This window comes from Anguilla anguilla, chromosome 10 (assembly GCF_013347855.1).
Source record: "Anguilla anguilla isolate fAngAng1 chromosome 10, fAngAng1.pri, whole genome shotgun sequence".
Classification (NCBI taxonomy): domain Eukaryota; kingdom Metazoa; phylum Chordata; class Actinopteri; order Anguilliformes; family Anguillidae; genus Anguilla; species Anguilla anguilla.
In genome coordinates, this window is record NC_049210.1 from 5,466,221 (window position 1) to 5,486,249 (window position 20,029).

Consider the following 20,029-nt stretch of genomic DNA (forward strand, 5'->3'; position numbering starts at 1 on the left):
TAATAGGCCTGTGTGTGAGAAAAATAACTTTCAAAGAGAAAACTTAAATGTGTATTTCAATTACAATAGCCTACTCATTCCATTACCATTCATTTAACCTACGGTATGACAGGCCTTCAAAGTCAGTGCATGATACTTCAACTGGTTGAATTCGTTTATTGAGGTCACCACTAAAATGGTTCAGTCAGCATGGAAAATTATTACGCAAAACTGAACATTTGACAAATTATCTATGTAAACTAAAAGAAAGGCACATGACTAGTCACCAATATATAGACGTTTCGGCGGACAACTTAGTCAGTTGCCTCTAAATTTGTATGACAAACTTCTTTTTATTTATTCCTACATGCATGGTTTTATGTAAAGTGGGTTCAAAGGCACAAAGTTATCGTGAAACACTTTCCTCGTACATTACAGAGTGAGGTTCTTTTAAGAGTGCAATTTAACTGCAACATATTGGAATGTGTTAAGTGAAATTGTTACGTTTCAATCGCACAAAAAAATCGTATGTCCTTTGATCACAGGGGTACACATTGCAATAATGCTCCAATAGAGATGTATCAAGCACAAACGCAATCCTAACAGGGCAGTGACATCTACTGTTGAAAAACAGTATGGCACCAGGAACCAGACTTGTGCGGTCTGTTATGTTTTCACATCCCATACATAGACCCCAAACCTACCATTTTAACATATGAAATCCTCAGGCCATAGAGGCTATTTTTGGCAAGCTACCAAATCCATGTGTGACTGCCAAACAGACAGACACAAAAACAGGCACGCAGTTGTTTAATCGCAGATCGGAGAGCAATTTGTCCTTCGTGTACTTAAGATGAAATATTTTGAAAAAATAAATATTATATTCAAAATCGTATTTAGCATGCCACCAATTGTAATTGAAATTGAACTTCATTTCCCATAAGCCCACGTGTTGGCGCCGTATTGGTACAAATTAGTATTTACAAGTAATTATTTTTTTAAATTAATGCAAATCAAAGGGAGATACATATAGAACATACGAATATTATTTTGCATGAAACATATAACGTAGTTTGAAAAGAAAGCGCGAAAATGTTTACCAACGATGAGATATTCTCTATGGCTATTCTTGCCCTCGAGCGAAATAAGGATCTTTTCAATGTGCCAGTTTAGATAGCGCACTATTCTAACATTTTACAAAAATATTAAACTAATTTATTTGAACAGAATCAATTTTAAAACAAAAAATATAGTTTTATATGTATATATAAATATAGTAATTTAATATAATAATGGAACTGATTTTGTTTTGGTCAGGCATAGCCTCGGCCTTCTCAATGTGTATGGGTCTTAACCGTCCCGGGTGCTGTTGTTGTGTTTGGAGCTGAATGTAATTCAGGATCAATACGGTATTGGCGAATGTTTACATCATTTAATTAAGAAATGGCTTCAACTTTACTGTCGCCGGTTGTGGATTATTATAACGACGAAGAAGAACTTGATAGTGTGGATGATGACGACGACCGGAGCTTCAGGGGGAGAGACTCGGAAGAAGGTAGCTAGCTAGGAGCCTTTATAAACTGTAAAGCTAGCAGCTAACTTATTGTGTGCTAACGTTGGCTAGCTTGCAACTAGGTTTTAAAAAATCTGCCCACTTGCAACGTTCATTTGGCTTGTAGCTCGATCGAAGTATTCAAAAAGTAGCTGGGTAGCCATGCTAACGTTAGCTAAAATGTATAGTCTATGTAACGGTAATGCTAGTTAGTTAGTCACGTTTGCTAACTGGAAGTAGCTACTTAATTATGGCAGTAACGACGTGCTGTTGCTCGCTAGTCTGAGTCTGAATCAAAACGGAAAAGAAATAACGCTTGTAACTACCAATAAACATGCAGCTATCCGTAGTTCACTTATATGGCTTGATGCATACTTAGCTAAAAAGCTTTGTGATTTGCTATTGCTTTGCCAGGCTTCTCTTTATGTGGTTAACGTTAGCCATGGTACATTGAGAACGCCTACCAGTTATCTTGAGCACGCTTGCTTACTAGCTAGTCTAGATGGATCATGCGAATGAGTGGACCGGTGCTAACATGTTAATATTAGCTATGTGTATGTAAATAAAAATATAATGTGTTGGTTAACTAGCTTTCTCGGTAACGATAGCGTGTTGACGCAAGCACGTTTTGCCCGGAAATGGTGGCTAGATGGCTAGCTAGCCAACAAACATGAAGTAGCTTTTTATTAGCTGTAGAGTGCAAACGAAACCTCATTTGAATTCACTGTGCAAAAAGCAAGTCTGTGAAAATAAATAATAATTAAAGCATGTAATAAGAAGCTAGATTTTATTTTGTCGGGCGAATGGCAAACGCCAACTAGCTACGTAGACCTAATAATACTTTGTCAGTTGAGGAATATTAGCGTTCGTTGTGCTAGTAGGACACCTAGCTTCCGAATAATTGTATTCGTTACCTCTGCCCCTCCTAAATACGATTGACAGGTGACAAGAGGGAGTACACCAATGTAATTGGTTTTACGATGGCACCATCCTTTAGCGTATTGGACACGCGTATTGTCATTTAAGGAACAAGAACAGTTTCTGAGGCAGTACGGGGACGCAATCAAGCTAACTTGTCCCGGCGTTGAATTTGCTCACGTCCTTAAAAATTCTTACTTGGAGCCATGGTAACATATCGCTAGCTGAAGTGGTTGAAATTGAACGGTCATCTTATTTTTCATTTAGCTCCTTGGAGTTTTACAGACGTTCACAGCTGGATTTGGGAAAGGTTCCAGGTAGACAGTCCGCTAACCGGGTATCTGATCATACAGTAATTAGTTGATGGAATAGAATGTTTTTCAAGTTTTAGTTTTGATATCTGTACACTTCAGAACTGCCCTAGCTAACTAGCGAACAAGGTGGCCAGCCATCCAGTTGTCTACCGAGCTAATTCGCTTTTCTTTGCGAGTGCTTTGCAGCTCTGAAAACTACCGGCAACATTACACATTCATTAAGGTACAATCAAGGCAGCTTATTTTGTTTCAATGGTCTCGGATCATTATGCGGTATTTATTTTACTTTTCAGTGCCTGCTAACGAAAGGCCTTATCTAATGTTGATTAAAGAAAACCATTAGCTTTGTATGCTAGCAAGTTATGCTACGGGAAATAGAGATGGATCACTAGAAAACCATCTCATTTCGGAGAAGTTGAAATGACTGTAGTGTAAGTTACGCTGCATGTTTGCCATATGATCTGGGTATGTTTATATCTGGATATGTTTATCTCTTTTATTTCTGCGTAACGATCTGTGGGCGAACTGTAGCTGCCCGCATCGTGAGAGGACCTAGCCTTCACATATATCGCGAGGCTGAGAGTAAGCTTATGTTACTGCATTTCACATTGATATTTTGTTGCAGCTGAGCAGCGAGCTAGTGCCGAGGTTCCAGAATAAGCGGATGTGCATGCAACTTTACGCTCTGCGACATCTCTTGTTTATCGTGTTTAATTCTAAATTATATAACTGCTGAGGAGTCTTGGCACCCCTCCTCGTCTCGTGTAACTAACTGGCTCGCTGGCTGCTGTGTAAGGACGCTTTCAAGAAACCATATTTCTACAGTCTCTTAGACGTCACCTTGATGTACAGAATGCCCACTGACTCTGTGCTGTGAGACGAACGCAGCTGAATGGCTGGTAACACACACATGCATATTACCAATGAAGGTAACTTGTGTATATGTATTGTGCTTTTTGGATGAATAATGTCGACACGCTGTGTGTAAGAAAAAGGAACGCATGGGTTTGCTTTGTAGGCTATTAGTCGGCTGTAGTATGTTCTGCTCGCATATCGGTTGAATTTATAGCAACTATTATTTTTATCTTTAATGTTACGAACGAGTTTACGTTGCAAGTGCGTTTGAAGTATGTCTATTCTTCATTTACTTTCACGCGCTCACGTCAATATGACACCTCTGAGCTGAACTGAAGTTTTTCCTTCCGAGAAATATGGTCTGTTTTTCTGAAGCTCTGAATGGAAGTAATTTTAATATAGAGTGTCTAATAAATAATTTATCACACAGATTTGACAATAGGAGTTTTAGCTGTTAAGGTTTTTTTCTTTGGTACATTATGCATGGCGATTTGATTCAGACTGTCCTGAATGTGGAAGCTCACGGTACTTTCTCTAATATCCCCTTGGCAGACACTGAAGATGCCAGTGAGACAGATCTGGCAAAACACGATGAGGATGATTACGTTGAAATCAAAGAACAGTGAGTGTTACTAAGGCAACCCTTTCGGCGCTGTGCTGCATTGACCTGTTATTGAGTGCTTCTGTATGTGTGATGTGCGAGAGGAGGTGGCAGAAGCGGGCTCGTAGACTGCTTAAAATAGGCCACCTGTGAAAAGATTGCTGCAGCGCCCTCCGCTGGCCAGTACACAATTCAGCATTTATTTACTTCTCTTTGTACCTAACTGCGCAAAACCTTATTTTGCCACAGTAGACGATCCCTCCCAGTAACCATTTTTTAATTTGGCCCTTAAAAGTGTAAAGAGAGCGGAGTTGGTCACATACAATAGGTTTCGCACCATATGCGTTTTAGGTGAAGTATTTATTGGCAAAGACCAAAAACATCTATCTTACATTAAGGTATGTTTTTCCAGTCAATTCTGTCGGCTGGTGTGTTGATGTGTGAATGTTTATCAATGTTGATTTGCATTTTAACTAACTGATAAAGCCAGTTTTCCTTTGATCATTCTTATTTTGTGTTTCAGGATGTACCAAGACAAATTGGCATCGCTCAAGCGCCAATTGCTGCAACTTCAAGAAGGTGGTGGGAAACATTTTTTGTTAATTTCAAAGTTTGCACTCTTCTGAGAGATTCGTAAGAGATTCATATATTTACAAAGAAAGAAAATGAAAAACTTGCACACACTGGATCCTCCCGATTTCACCAACTTTAACATGTTAGTTAAGTCTTTATGGCCATATAGGTGCGACAAATCCCGATGTCACATGGAATATTTTAATTGACATAATTTTAAAACCAGCTTATAACAAATGTGTATCCTAGTGAGGATGATAACTAGTTAGTTTTCCTGAGACAAAATTATTTGCTCTGTTTTTTTGTTGGAGATAAGTGAAACCATCCTGGGTTTTGCTTATTTCCACCAAAAAAACACAGCAATGCATCACAGCAATTAATGTATTTACCAAAGCAAGCACTTTACCCAATTAACTAGATAATTAGCTAGAGTGCTTGCTTTGGTCAATTAATTCACTAAGTGGCACATTCAAAGATGCATGTTCATGCAGTTCAATTTTGAGAAGTCCACTGTGCACCATTGTTCACAGTTCTGGGGGGGAACCTGAAGTTTAGCCACATTCAATATAAGGCAAGACAAGCATCTTAAAATAGCTAACTGGTACAGTACAAGGTCCGTTGCTGATCCATTTTGGAGTGGGGGGTGGGTGAGACTATACACACAAGTGGATGCTGCCACGCCATGCTCCTTCGCCAACCCCCCCCCCGCCGGCTCCGCCTTAATCTCCACTGATGGAGGTGGCTCTCTGCGAGGTGGGGAGTGAAGTCTGATTCTCATCGGGGTTGTGTGCTCACAGGTACACTGCAGGAGTATCAGAAGAGAATGAAGAAGTTAGACCAGCAGTACAGAGAGAGGCTGCGCAATGCAGGTGCGTCAACGTATAAGATTTTTTTTAACGCCCACCACCACCTCCCCCCACATAGGAGGTTGGCTTTTATGATGCAATCATTAAACCTTTTAACATTCATGTAGGTGACCCCCCCCCCCCCCCCAGCCCCACCACCTCATATACAAGTCTCACATGACACCCTCACCAGCCCACTCACCCATCTCAGAGCTGACTTTTATCGAAAAAATTTCATTTTATAATTGTTTTGATTGATTGCGTACTTCATGGAAAGCAATTTATTGTTAAATATGTTAGGGGATTGTTTTGCTTTTTTTATGAACAAGTCATTGGAACTGGTGGCAGAAATAATTTGTGGTAGTGATTATTGGAGAATGTGTTTTCAGCAGAATCAGTAATTAACTACTCCCATAAAAGGAATTTGTGTTGATTTTCCTTTGCCTTTGTTTTCCTAGATCTTTTCCTGCAACTTGAGGTAAGATAATTTAATCTGTTTTTCGTAATTATGCTGAAGGTGAGACGTGCGTCAGTTTTTAATTTCAGGCGACAGTTGTACTTTTGCAAAGGGCCCGTTCCATATTTGGTCACGTCTGCAGACGACATTGACTCTGATTGGTCATAGAGGCTGCATCCGAAATCGCATACATTGTAATACATACTATGTATCGTTTTTAGCATGTCCGAAACAATAGCCATAAATGAAATATTATGCAAAAAATACCAGGATGTCATACTACGTTCAATGAAATATCTTAGCATGCAAACACTGCACACTACTACTACTTTGGCATGAGTATCCCACAACGCACTGCGATAGTTCACGACTCAAGCAACCAGACATCAACCGATAATGGCATAGGGCGGTGTGCAAAATATTACACACCTGTCTCACGCCATCATCAATGTACAAAGTGCTGAAAGGAAGTGGAGTGTTTCTATGACGACTTAGTATGTCCGAAAAGCCAGTGTAGTTTTTACAGACATACTAAATGCTCTGAACGATGGTATATGTAGTACGTAGTGTGCAATTTCAGGACACAGCCAGAAGCTGCTGGCTGGGCGTGGCCCGGGGCCGAACGCGAAAGAAACCTACGACGGCACGGTGTTTGTCTTTGGGAGAGAGCGTTTCTGGAACGGGGGGAGATAATGGCCGCCCGTCTCTCTCTCCCACCTCTCTGCCCCTCTTTGTCGCAGACGGAGCAGGTGGAGAGAAACTACATCAAAGAGAAGAAGGCGGCGGTGAAGGAGTTTGACGATAAGAAGGTCGAGCTGAAGGAAAACTTAATTGCCGAGCTGGAGGAGAAGAAGAAGATGATAGAGAACGAAAAATTAACAATGGAACTGACAGGCGGTAGGAGCCGGGAGAACGATCAGATAGCAAATCGCGCTCGTAAAAAAATAAAGAAAAGGATGAAAAGAAATCTGAACAAAATGTGAAATTACTTTTTTTTTGGCTGGCGAAGAAGATATTAATTTATTTCTGTTCTCTGTGTCAGTGGCATTCCTTTGAGGCTGAGATGGCTGCAGAGTTTTCCAAAAGGGCCTTATTTGGCATTAACGAGCGGCTCAATTAAAATGGCCGCGTTTCAGCGCGCCGCCATTTTGGCTCATTTTAACACAAGGTTTCCGATTGTGCGCTTAATCGTTCCCTACTGGGAAGCTACTCTTGGCTCATTGGGCTAACGGAATGTAGACCAAGATACCTGTGTCTCATTCACAGTTTCACTTACACACACACGCACGCGTACACCGCCACCCATGACCTGTCCTTGGCTGTAAAGGTTTGTGTCCGATTTTTACGTCCAGATTCCATGGAGGTAAAACCCATCATGACGCGGAAGCTGAGAAGGCGGCCGAACGATCCCGTCCCCATCCCGGACAAACGGAGGAAACCCGCGCCTGATATCCTTGCTCGAAAAGTCTTCTGATGCCAGAAGGATGTCGAGTGGTACTTCGTACCAAGCGATCATCCAGAGTTGTCATGTTATGATACATTTGTCTGTTGACTAGGAGAAAATGCCCAACCAGCAATACACTTGTCTGTTCTTTAAGTTTGTATACATGTAAATTTGATTATGTAATATTTTACATTGTAAATCACTTTGGGTGCGGACTTGTGATGAATGAAAATGAAATGTTTTGCACTACTAATATGACACGAACATATGAGTAATAATAACAACATTGATGCTGCTTCTTTGCCTTGACTCCCTGCACCTCAGTTAAACTATTTGCTAACAGACGAACAGATAATGGAAGACCTACGGACACTGAACAAGGTTGGCGTGTTCAGTTCTATACACTTTAAAGGCCCTTATACCTGTGACATAGCTTGAACATTGTACATGGAAGTGTGGAGTATATCTCTGGTAAAATCGATTCCGGCTCTTGTATGCTGCTTTTAGCAGATGAAAAATTCTTTAAAGAGAACTTTTAGCAGGTATGCTCCATTTGGACTGATTTTACATTGGTTTCCACATCTAAAAACTAAAAGCAATAGCTAAATAAAATCTGCTTTCATTTGCCTCTCAGGAAGCTTTGGCTGTAATGGCAAAGCAATTATTCTTATTATTTTTTACTGAATTAATTAGAATTCTTTTCTGTTCACAGCTCAAGTCACCCAAACGTCCAGGTATGATCACTTTACGCAACTTTAAGACAAAGTTAAGTGAGATATGTTTAGTCACACGCATATGGAGGCATGTGCATAATGTACACTTTAAAGTGTTGGTGGAATTAGTCGTCACAGTTGGTCAGTATGAAAAAAGCTTTTGAAGGGGGTTAAAAACAGAAGGTGTAGTGAATAAGCTGCTTCGATGCCTTGACGATGGCTCATTTAAATGGACGGCCACACAGTCGTTGCTCGTCACACCACAGAAATAGCACACCCATTCGTTGGAGCCAAACAGAAAGCGAAACGGAGAAGCAGGATTTTTAAAAAACCGTCTGCGAAGGCATGGCAACGAACGCTGGAGGCGGGAGTTGGCCGCGGACACGCGTAACTTTAAAGCGCTGACAGGGCAACGCGTGCTAACGGAGCGGTGCACGTGAGCTAGTTTCTTCTCCGCCCCAGCCGACATTAGCATACGTCTGTATTGGCTCCGGCACCGGGCTCCCGGAAGACCGCTACTTAGCTTCAGAATCGCGGCTGGGCTTCAGGAGGCATTGTTCGCGGATTAAAGAACGCGACAGAGTCGGGCGTGTCCAACGGGCTTTCCCCCTTTCCCCCCCCCCCAGCTTCGCCGTCGTCTCCGGAGCACCTTCCCACCACGCCCTTGGAAGCGCCGACGCAGCGGTACGAAGCGCGCATCGAGGAGGGGAAGCTCTACTACGACAAACGATGGTAGGCTCTGCTCGACGTACGCTGCCCGTGCGTGGGACATCACTGTTATCGTTTCCACGCCCGGTTCTTTTATGTCAGTTTCCCTTGATTTTAATTTCTGTTTTTGTCAATTTTTAGGGTCCTCACGGTTGCTAGTTTTCATTAAAAAAATTTTTTTGGACATTCGGGTGCCTGAAGGCCTGTAGTTCTCAAGGTTTAGTCTTTGCCAATTATTAGTCTTAAAACAGATAGTGGGGGGGGAAAAATAAAATTCCAGTATAAGGTCACTTCATAGGGGTTGGCCTACAACTCTTTTTAAAGAAACTGGTTGTCCTTGGCCCCAGTTTAAATTCGTAATCAACTGAATTGCAGCTTCTCGGCCATTTCGCCATCGCGCTAAGAATTGGGTCAGCGCAAGGACAGCGCGGTCGGAGAGAGCTGTGCCTCTCGCCACTGCGTCCCTGCGCCCGTGGTGTCTCTCCCTCAGAGATCTGTGATGTCATCGCCTCGGACAGGTTGGACACAGGAGCAGCTGCCAGACACGGCCCAACATTCACCCCTCTCTCAAAGTCACTGAGCCCCAGCCATAATTAGAGATGACCCAGCCTGTCGAGCGCTGTAGACACGACCCTATGTGTGTGGTGTGCCATTTACTTAATTAGTGGATAAGCTACCCTGTGTGGCTTATCCATGTGCTGGTTGTCCCTCACTTACAACTTATTTGTACACTGTTTGTATGTAATGGATGACCACTGTAATATTCTGTTTTTTTTCCCCCATATCTGGTGCATACTTAAGTTGTCAGGTGCCTTGCTTTCCCTTAGCCTAGCTGTTTGGTTAGGATCCTGGGTATGCCAAAAATGTGTTCTGAGGCCTTTAAGCTAGAAATGGTTCTGCAACTGGCTTTATAAAGTTATCCTATCAGCATCTTTCCTCTGAGTCTTTGACCAGTGTGCTTTTTTTTGGGCTGGGTCCGTTAAAGCAGAAATGTATGCGTGACATTGAAGTTGTTCAAGGAAAAATGAATGAGGCGTGTTTCACGTTGCCTGCCTCGTGCTACAGTTCTGCATTCGGCCACAAGATGGCACTGTAAGCATTCCTTACGGTTCCCATGCCTCCAGCTACACTCTTCCCTTTTAAAAGATAAAATAAATACAGTTGCATTAAGGGGGGCTGGCTGGAGTCTAGACCTGTTGCCAGACATTGTCATTTTGTTTTTGCTCGATGGGGTTTAGTTTTCAGCATAGATTTCATGAGAGAGTGACATGGGGGAAACTTGCGGCTCAGACAGAAGAGATTTTAACTGACCCAAATCAATTCGGCTTAAAAAAAGTGTTGTTATTGCCGTGTTGTTTTGGACCGGATGCCTGACGGGGAGGGGGAGACTCGTTGGAGGTCACAGGCAGACAGAATTGGTATTTGCCCATTTAAAGCATGCCGAATTCGTGCCCGATGGGGAAATTGGCCCTATTAACCGAGCAGTTGTCCGCGCTCCCATTGGTCAAGCCGGCCGGGCCGGGGCGCCTGCGTTTATATTGGGGCAGAGCGGTTTATCGGACGCACCGTTGTGGATTGGATGTATTTTTAAACTGCCGCAGAAATGAAATTTTTACGCGGAGAATAACATTTATGCGTGTCTGCTGTGGTGAGATGGCTGTAAAGGAGCCCGACGCGGCTCGTTATCCTAGCGTCCTTATCAGGCCAGTAATACTACAACTACCAGAAATGCTTTAGTGGCCCGCTGTGGCCCTACGCTTATTAAAATGGCATTGGGGCCCAGCGCTGGCCTTCCAGCTCTAACTGCAACCCCGGACTCTCAAGGATGTTATAAACTATGACTGCGACGTAGTGTGCGTTTGTGTCCACGTCTTGTCGGGGTGGGTTTTGTTGAGTCGTGCCGTCGGATTGACTGCCTGACGCTCGTATAGGGGTAAGGGGATCTGTATATAAAACCGTGCAGTTGTTTGCAGGGGATGCTCACGGACAGGTTATGCTGGCAGTAAACTGGGGGGTGGGGGGTGTGTCTGAACCCCTGGAGCAGCAGCCAGAGATGATGGATGGCTGGCAGAGGAACAGTGAAGGGGCTGGGTAATATTCCTGAAGAAGAGCACGAGACCTCTTTTCTCGTCCGAGTCGGGTCTGCACTTCCGAGGGAGTTTTATTTAATTTTTGGATGAGGTCTTTGCGGTGCATCGGTGCTCAACGATAGCCAAAACCCAGTCGGGAGGACCGAGCATCCGTCCCGGTGAATAATTCTTTCTGAACAGGAAAAACGAAGGAGCAGATTTTTTGAAAAAGAGCCATTCAGGCTTGTTAATGGTGTTCCTCAGTAATTGGTTTGCTTCTGTTTTTGACTTCGCGGCGGTGGAAGTGTGCGTGAGCCGCGCTTCCCGCCGTCTCGCCGTCTCGCCGCGCGGTCTCCTGCAGGCCTCGCCGCGGAGGCGCCGCGGGAGGGCGAGCGCTAGCGTAGCCGCGGGCGCGGGGGGGGGAAGTCTCCTCCCGCTCCACGCTGAGCCGTATCTGAGAGAGTCCCCCCCCCCCCCCCCCCCCCTCCCCTCGGCCCATGGGCAGGGGTTGGGGCTGGCGTAAGGGTTCGAGGGCTGGAGTAACTGGCGCTGTCGTCGTTCCTCCCAGGTACCACAAGAGCCAGGCCATTTATCTGGAGTCCAAGGAGAACACCAAGATCAGCTGCGTCATCAGCTCTGTGGGAACAAACGAGGTGCGTGACGCCGCTACTCTGCCAACCCAGACCCCCCGGCCCCCCCCTGGCCGCCCATCAGCTCGCTGGCCGCGTCTCAAACGGAGCTCTTTTAATACCCCACCGCGGGGGCAGTTTGAGGCTCTAATTTACACGCGCGCCTGCCTGCCATGCGTTAGCTTTTTGAGTTGACCCATTGACTGCGCATTAACACCCAAGGAATGCATTACCGCGAGTGGGAGGCCTGGTGGCATAGAGATAAGCGCATAGATTTCCCTGTCTCCGCGGCAACGAACATCGCGCGCCGGAAGCTTCTATCTGCCCTGGCAAAACCGCCTTTTCCACCCCCCACCCCCCCCCCCCCCCCCCCCCCCCCCTTCCTTATGTAATTCCAGATCTGGGTGAGGAAGACGAGCGACAGCACGAAGATGAGGATTTATTTGGGACAGCTACAGCGGGGCGCGTTCGTGATCCGACGTAGATCGGCGGCGTAGAGGTCACCCACTCGCCCCCCTCCCCCCCCCCTTTTCATCGCTAGCATCATGTGACCATCATCCCCGCTGCATCGCCCAAGGACCTTCTGGTGCGGAGAAGCCACCATCTGACCCCGTCGGCAGGGAGATAAGCAGAGGTCAAGACTTCACGCAGGCGAAAAAAAGAACATTCTTCCTGACTTATTTTTCCTTCTAGCGTAAAAAAAACTGCAGCCATAGAAAACTTGATTTTTAACTTTTTTTTTTTTTCTTTGTTTCCTTTTTAATTTTATTCCTTCCTTGGTCACTAGGTGATCTGGTGTGGATTTTCTTTGGCTACACCGTTCATATGCCCACGACAGACCTGGGTCAAATACCGTGTGTGTTTTGGATTCAAATGCCTTTCTACGCTTTAATGATCTTGTCTGGTGTTTTGGAACCAACGCAAACAGTGCAAAACCCGCCTTCTGGTCATATTGGCAGGCTCAGTTACACCAGACAAGATCAATAGAGCACCCAAAAGTATTTGAATATTTGAATCCAAAAGAAAAATACGCAATTGACCCAGGTCTGGCCCACGATATGCAATACGCTTTCTCCTCGTACCGATTTGTGAATTCAGAGGAGTCCCTATGTCATATCCTCTTCTGCTATTCGTGGAAATCATGTTCCCATCTTCGCATTCGAGCCTGTCGGAGCGTCGCCATTGGATGAGAGGTAAAGTTAGGAAGCTTTAACATTTGTGTTGTCTCCTGTTTGTATCTCGTATTGTGTTGCCTCTTTTTCTCCACCCCTCCCATACCCTGTATTTTAACCAACCCCCCCCCCCCCCCCCCCTTTTTTTGGTCTTTGATATTGATGGAAAAAGAGCATATACCATATAACCGTTTTGAATTTTGCTTTTTAAAGGTTTTACTTTTTGTATGTGTATAAAAAATAAAAATAAACTGCATAGCACCAAAATCGAGGTTCGTGTCCCTGTGACTTCCTTGTCTGTTGCAGGCTATGTGGCCGACATATTTTTTATTAATTGCAGTCGTGTTCTGTCCATAAAAATTATTGTCTATTCTCCGCTGTTCCTGTAGTCCTGTTTCTTTTCCAGTTGTTTTCGGTTGCGGAAATTGGTTATTGTAGAGTTGAACAAAAAGTATGGAACAGAACCGAAAGGTTAAATGAAGAACGTGGCATTGGCATGGCAACTGAACAACACTCGGCTCTGACGAACCCGTGGCAGTGAAGGTTCTGCCTTGCTACGCTGGTAGATTCCACAGGACTTTTCAGCCCGTGCTGAAAGTGAAGTATATTTTCGGGTGAGTATTTACACTTTCTCCGTTCCCTGGCGACATTTGGTGTGAAATACAAGTTTGATCGTTCGTCGTGGTGAAACGAAGTCATGATGAAGTCATTTTTCAGGCTCGGACACCCAGAAAGGTCCCACTGGTGCTCGATGCAACGCGACAGAACTCTAAAATCTGAAATGTGCTCGCCAACTTTTCCTGCCCTGCAAGTATCATATGTCATTATACATAAACACAGTGCTGCAGTGAATAATATTTCAAATCAAAATATGGGTGGCTTTCTTTGATGTCACAGAGCAGCCCTTACATACACTGGCCGTGTACCCAGTAGAGCCTTTCAGAGCCTGGGTAAAAGGGAGCTATCGAGTCGCGGAAATGGTTGTTTCATAACGGTCCGTGCTCATGGGAAGGTGCAGCGAACGTGTTTCTGCTTAGTTCAGTGGGTAAACCGAACAGAAAATCTCCCCGATTTGTCGATCTGAAAGGCTGTCAGCCAGCATTCCAGATACGGCATCTGTATTTAAGGCCCTGCTGCTGAGTGCCTCAGTACGCCGTGAATGCGTGAGATCCTGGTTCCCATGGTTACAACAAATGCCTAATGATTATCGGGAGCTCGGTACAATTCTGACACAATTTAGAAATAAAAATAATAAGCGGTATGTATTGAAGTTTATCAGCATTAAAAATTGTGTGAAAAGTCTCCCTCAACTGATGAGAGTCCCCCCCCCCCCCAAAAAAAAAAAAAAACAGTAAATTCATCCAACATGTATGCCTTTCTTTGATTTTCCATTTAAAAATAAATGATGAAGCTGATACTTTCCAAAAAAACCTGCCCCTTTGTATGTATGGGGGGGGGGGGGGGGGTAGAACCCAGAGATTGCTTGGAATGATCTTCCCTCTCCTAGGAGGTCCTGATAGAAGTGTGTAGCTGATGTGCTTTTTAGATGCAAAGCACCTCATGAACCTGGCTTGTAACTCACTCGCATTTCGCAGGCTGAAGTTTCTCCACTAGGGGGAGCTACTCATGGTGCTTTGTGTCAATGACACTGTGCCCTTGTTTGTTTTGTGATGCTTACAACTCCTGGCCACCAAGGTTTATTTTCCTCCCACATCTCTCCCAAATAAAACTGTGAACGGTCAGAAAAAAAGATAATATGTGTCGTATGAGCTCAAAGTACGAAATGTGCATCGAACGATATACAGTCATAGAATGCATGTTTAGGTGGGGGGGGGGGGGGTCTTACAATTGTGTCGTCAGCATTGCAGAGAGACCACCGCACCGGCATCAATAGTTGTTTTTGGTGAGAGTTAGGAGAAGGTCAGCTGAAAGTAGGTGAAAGTAGCACTTGAGTGTGTTATTTTCATAAAAATACTGCCATTAACTCCACCCATCCCATGATGAGGAAATTTGTGGAGCAGACTGTTCTGTGTGGCTTCAGTGTCACTGAGTACACAGTGCCCCGTATCACACTGAAGCAAAAAGCAAGCCTTTTGTAGTTCTAAACCCATATCAACATTATTTGAATCTCAGGGTTGGAGTCCTTGGAGAAGTTTCCTCAGTCAGTCTCTGAGTTATTGTATTGACTGCACTTAAAAAATGTATTTTTTAAAATTTATTTAATTTTCTACTTTATAACCTTTTGTATTCAGCTGACAGGTCTACTCTACTATTATTAATATTGGAATGCAAAATGTGCTTCAATTATATGCAGCAATTCAGAAAAAAAATATTTGCTTTTGAAAATTGAAACAAAACTATTTGCAGACTTCCATCCGGCACTTTTATTTCTGAATTTGCTTTCTGCTTGAAATTAAAAAGGTGCCTGACATTGAAGCATCGCTACTGACTTGCCCTTTGGAGAATAACCCGAAATGTTAGAACTGTAGCTTTTTTTTAAAAATATATGCGCGGTTTTCTTATCTGAAACCTCGGCACCAGCGGTTTCCTCAGCTCGTAGACCGTGCCCGTGGTGCGGAAGACTCCCGCTCTCCAGTCACACCTGACATTTGTCGGCGAAGCAAGCGGCTTCTGATATCCGCTTCGGCTTCGCGCGCTCCGTCTCCTGTGGTTTCACCTCCCGTGGTGCATCTCTCCTGACGCCGGCTGTTGCCGGCTGTTGAAGTGCGAACGACGGAAAAAAAAGTCCTGAAATCCCCGTCCGAGCCTGGAGATGATCTCACGGCCCTCTCGGGGGCTCACTCGGGGCTTCGGCTGCGGTTTCCTGCATAAAAAACCCGCCAGAAATCGCCATCTGCCCGAGCGCGCCGCATCTGCCTTGGCGTTGCCGTCCGCCTGCCTGCCTGTCTTCCTCAGCAGGAAAGGGATCCAGCTTCTGTACGCTCGCAATAGAATTATTTTCGCTGCGAGGGATCAGTCAAAGGCGGAGGTCTGCCATCTCCGAGTCAATACTGAGGCAATTCTGCGAGCAAACGCATTTCGTATGAAAAGATGCCGCATTGTTGCTTGTTAATCGTGTTTTCATAACCCTCTTCCTGAATTTCAGCTTTTGTGCATTTCGTGAATACAGTGTTTTACATGAATACAACTGGGAACAAAAGCAATATGATAAAGGCCAGATCACCCCATACAATGAAGGTGCAGCTGATAGGGCGATAGCGATTGGAACCCCTCAACCTGGTTCGTGAGTGCAAATCAACCCGCCCCAGACCATGAGCAACCACCCCCCCCCCCCCCCCCCCCCACCCTCGTGCTTAACCATCAAACTCTGCCAACATTACTGCTGTTCTGTTTTGGGGTACGCATCCCATACCTGCAACCAGTAGTCCATAGCCTGTATTCACCATGCTTTGTAGCCGCGCCCCTCCAGCAATCCTTACTTTTTCCCCCCTACGTGCCCATATGTCACCAGCCATAAGCTATTCAAGGCATGTCTTGGGGGCCATTTTGTGAAGCGCTCTCATCGTGGTGCTTATCAGCCGCATCATTGAAATGGCAGGCCGTAAAAATACATTCGTGGGCTCTCGCCGGTCGTCCTCTGCGCTGCCCGCCGCAAACGCTTCGCGTTCTGTAATTGAGTCCAGCTCCGAGGGCGTCTGTGATGAAATAAACATCTAAAGGACTGTCTCAAACAAGAGAGAGAGAGAGAGAGAATCTTGGGCTTTGATGCAGGAAAAAAAAAAAAGTCGATAGCCCTACTCTTCAATCACGCTCCATTGTGAAACCCCCTTCCGTATCAATCACGATACGCGGAGTGGACACAATATTCGCGCGCGCACAAAGGCTGCCGCCACACTTTTGTCTGCGACGAACCAATAAACTGGGATCTGATCTGGATATAATGTTCCAGCAGAAACATATTGCATCGAGCACATTGTGTACAGTGCGTAAGCACACTTTCCTCACAATAGACACGTCTCGCTTGCAAGTATCCGATAGTTCCCATTTCTACCGTTAATCCCTTTGAGTTCCCAGTGACATGGAGATGGGAGCAGTGCACGTCCTTTAAACCACAGTAAACCTTGCCCTTTGGATAACCTGTGCTGTAAGAACACAGTCGCCACCTCTTATCATTATGCCTTAGGATTCTTTACTAATTAAAGGCACACTGTACTGGATAAGAGCGTAATGCTAAATGCCTGTACTGTAATGTAATGTAAAGGATAACCCTTTGCCCTGTAAATTTTCTAAGCACCAGGTTTAAAGTGTGGTTCTGTCCGAAGAGCTTGGCCACATCGCAAAAAAGGTTGGCCATTTTGGAAAACAAACCTGTGATTGGTCAGGAGTTCACACCCTCACACCCCTTTCTGAGGTGGGATTGTGACATCATCTTTGTCTGATATCCAGTTCCTGCTCCTTCTTCCTCTTGGGTTGTGCAGATCGCTTCCTCCACCCCAGTCGCACGCTGTGATATTTTTTTGTTTCTTTTTTCTCCCTCCTTGTCATCTCATTGCCAAGGCTGGGTGACTAGTTCACTCTTGCTAATGACACCAGCTGTCAAAGCAGACAATTACTGTTTTTTTTTTTTGCCGTACCACAAAAACACAATCCTTCATTCTTGTTGGCAAGCCTTCGACTTGATTGCTCAATTTCTTTTGGGCACAAAGTGTGCTGGTAAACAAATGGCTCTCCACATCCTATCATTAGGCGCTAGACCGCGGAGGCAATGCAAATAGCAGTTTATGCCATGTCCAAAATAATGGATTTCATTTGGGCTTCTTCTCTTACTGCTGCCTGCCGATTCAGTGTGCTGATGTGCCTCTCGTTCCACTGACGCCATTATACTTGGTGGTGGATCAAGAGTTCATCCCTGAACATTGAGGCACACACACACACACACACACACACACAAACACACACACACATGCGGTGAGGAGGTTTGCGCACGTGCAGAGGTGCGATTCCCGAATAGTTTCGCACATTTCTCTGTCTTCTCTGAACTGAAATATTCACTTGTATTATTATTAAATGTTATGTTTCCTGGTGTTAACAGGGAATGCCACATTGGCCAGAAATTTTACTGTGGTATTATTCACAGTGAATCACAATACAGATGTACAGTACAGGTGTTACCTTATGCTTACCTTACCTTATACCTTATGGTGTCACCCCGTTCGGCATTACAAATCTCAACAGCCCAGTTTGGAACAAAGCTTTATTTCTTTTTCTGTCTGTCCTTAAGTCAGGCACGGTCGTGCATATGGAAGAATGCAAAAATTCATATCTGCTAGTGTATGACCACAATGTGCACAAACGTCCCCTGATAAACTGCACCAGATAAACAAGCAACCAGACACCCCCCCCCCCCCTCTTTTTTTTTCCTCCTTTGCTGATCAGCCTCCGGGGAGCTGTAGAGGCCCAGCGCTTTAAGGGAATCGACATTAGGTATGCGAGAGGGACACCACACCAGACCCTAAATTACTCTGACTATTTGTGAACTGATGGAAAATGCATTTCAGCACAGTCATTACGGCTGACAGCGAACCCCCACTCTCCCCACCCCCGCCCCCCCCCCCCCCCCCCCCCCCCTTTGTCTGTCTCTTAATAGCTAGCCTTCTGTCTGTGACCCTGCGTGTCTGTTCTGCTCGCCCATTTGCCCTAATGGGCAGTGACTTTAAAGCGCCCTCTTGTTGGGCAACATCGTGTCGCCTCTCGCTCGCTGAGTGTTAAGTGGGCGGCGGTGATGCTGTCTCCAGGGCCAGGTGAAAGCTCTAAGCCTCAGGGAAACAAGAGGCTGGGGGGGGGGGTGGGGGGATGGTTGGTGGGGGGGGGTGGGGGGATGGTTGGTGGGGGGGGGGGGCGGGGGGGGTGAAATGCCTCACGCCCACCTCTTTGTCTTTGACAGTTTTTTTCCCAGCACTCATCCTTCAGAGGCAAGCTGCTGGAACACCTGCCTCCAATTGGGTTTCGTCCCCCCCCCCCCGCCGCCGGCCAATGACAGCGCTGTGTTGCATTTGTGGGCGGGGCCTCTCCCCTGAGTTTGCTGAACATCGCCCTGAAGCTGATCGGTTATAGGTAACGTTTTAACCTTCCCTTCCCACCCAAAGTCAGCAGTTCCAAAATTTGTATATATATATATATATATATACTTTTTATATGGCTGCCCAGGCTTGCGAAAAGAAGTTATTACAGTTGAGTCAATGCACCTCAAGGAAGGTGGTGATGAAAAGGAGACCCAGTAATACAAAATGACAGTCAGATCTGGGATGAAGGCCAGTGGAGGGTTTCCAGAGTGACACGAGGGAATGAAATGTATTTGGAATGTGGAATTTGGCAGAGGGGCCAATCAGAGGAGCTTTTTTTTGTGCCTCCGTGACGTCTGGCAAGGCCCCGCTGACTGCCCGGGCCGCGTGGGTGGGAGTAAATTAATGAAGTTAATTTAGAGTGCCATCCGGGGAGGAATAGTGTGCAAGAGCCACTCCAGGGCCTTCCGTCTCAGAAGAAAAGCTGAGAGAGGATGGGAGGGGCGTGAGGAGGGAAGTGGAAGAGGGAAGAGGGAAAACAGAGAGAAGGATGGAGGGAGGCTTTGGTGATGTGCAGATGGGCAAACAAGGAGAAGGGGACAGGGGGTGGGGGAGGCATAAGCTACAGTGGCAGCCATCTTGGAGTCAGGTGTTCCCTTAGCCTACCGTAAAGACAACCAGCCATCTTTTAGTCAGGCATCTCGTGGACAACCGCAACACTCCCAGGTTCCTTGTACTCTTTGAAGAGTAGGTTTTTTTTTTTCGGAATGTTCTTTCAGAGTTCTAAATCAGTGTTCTAGAACTCCATTGCTTTCAATTGCCAGTAGTGATGTAGTGTTACATTAGCATTAGAATGTTCAGTCAAGCACACTCTAATCATGTAGGGCCCAAGAGCCCACAGCTGTTCTCAACAGCTAGCCTGTTGTGTCAGTCCAAACTTGGTCTGTGTTGACGTCACAGCCGTAAAAGGGACTGCTTAGAAACGATTCAGGGACACATAATATATTTCTGTGTTCTGTTCTTCGTAAAGTGCCATCCATTGGGGGGGGCAGACACTTCTACAGGGGAAAGTTTAATGGTGTGGCGCTGCCACCATGCTGTTTAGAGCTGAAGTGGGTGTTGCATTCAACGCTGTCAATTTCGTGTGGCGGTTCAAGAATTGTGTTCTTCAGCATGA

At 45.3% G+C, this 20,029-nt stretch overlaps 1 protein-coding gene across 8 annotated transcripts; it reads left to right on the top strand.

The window, feature by feature from the left end:
- The first annotated feature begins 1,318 nt into the window (after window positions 1-1,318).
- On the top strand, window positions 1,319-13,090 carry suds3 (SDS3 homolog, SIN3A corepressor complex component). Of its 8 annotated transcripts, none has more exons than XM_035379707.1 (13): window positions 1,596-2,986; window positions 3,589-3,692; window positions 4,171-4,240; window positions 4,743-4,801; window positions 5,590-5,661; window positions 6,096-6,115; window positions 6,835-6,991; window positions 7,447-7,542; window positions 7,858-7,919; window positions 8,251-8,272; window positions 8,878-8,983; window positions 11,597-11,681; window positions 12,056-13,090. In XM_035379707.1, exons 2-13 carry the CDS (start codon window positions 3,656-3,658, stop codon window positions 12,152-12,154), a joined length of 885 nt encoding a protein of 294 aa, XP_035235598.1. In that variant the 5' UTR covers window positions 1,596-2,986; window positions 3,589-3,655; the 3' UTR covers window positions 12,155-13,090. The 8 variants fall into 8 exon arrangements, with proteins under 8 accessions (XP_035235594.1, XP_035235595.1, XP_035235600.1 ...); XM_035379708.1 differs by having other exon boundaries at window positions 1,596-2,766; XM_035379703.1 differs by lacking the exons at window positions 1,596-2,986; window positions 3,589-3,692 and adding an exon at window positions 1,319-1,534.
- The last annotated feature ends 6,939 nt before the right edge of the window (window positions 13,091-20,029 follow it).

Bases quoted from the DNA above. Each gene is read 5' to 3' on its own strand.
- suds3 (XM_035379703.1), top strand. From the start codon at position 1,423: ATGGCTTCAACTTTACTGTCGCCGGTTGTGGATTATTATAACGACGAA. The intron at 6,992-7,446 runs GTAGGAGCCGGG...TTTTACGTCCAG, and splicing joins AACAATGGAACTGACAGGCG to ATTCCATGGAGGTAAAACCC. The intron at 8,984-11,596 runs GTAGGCTCTGCT...CGTTCCTCCCAG, and splicing joins CTCTACTACGACAAACGATG to GTACCACAAGAGCCAGGCCA.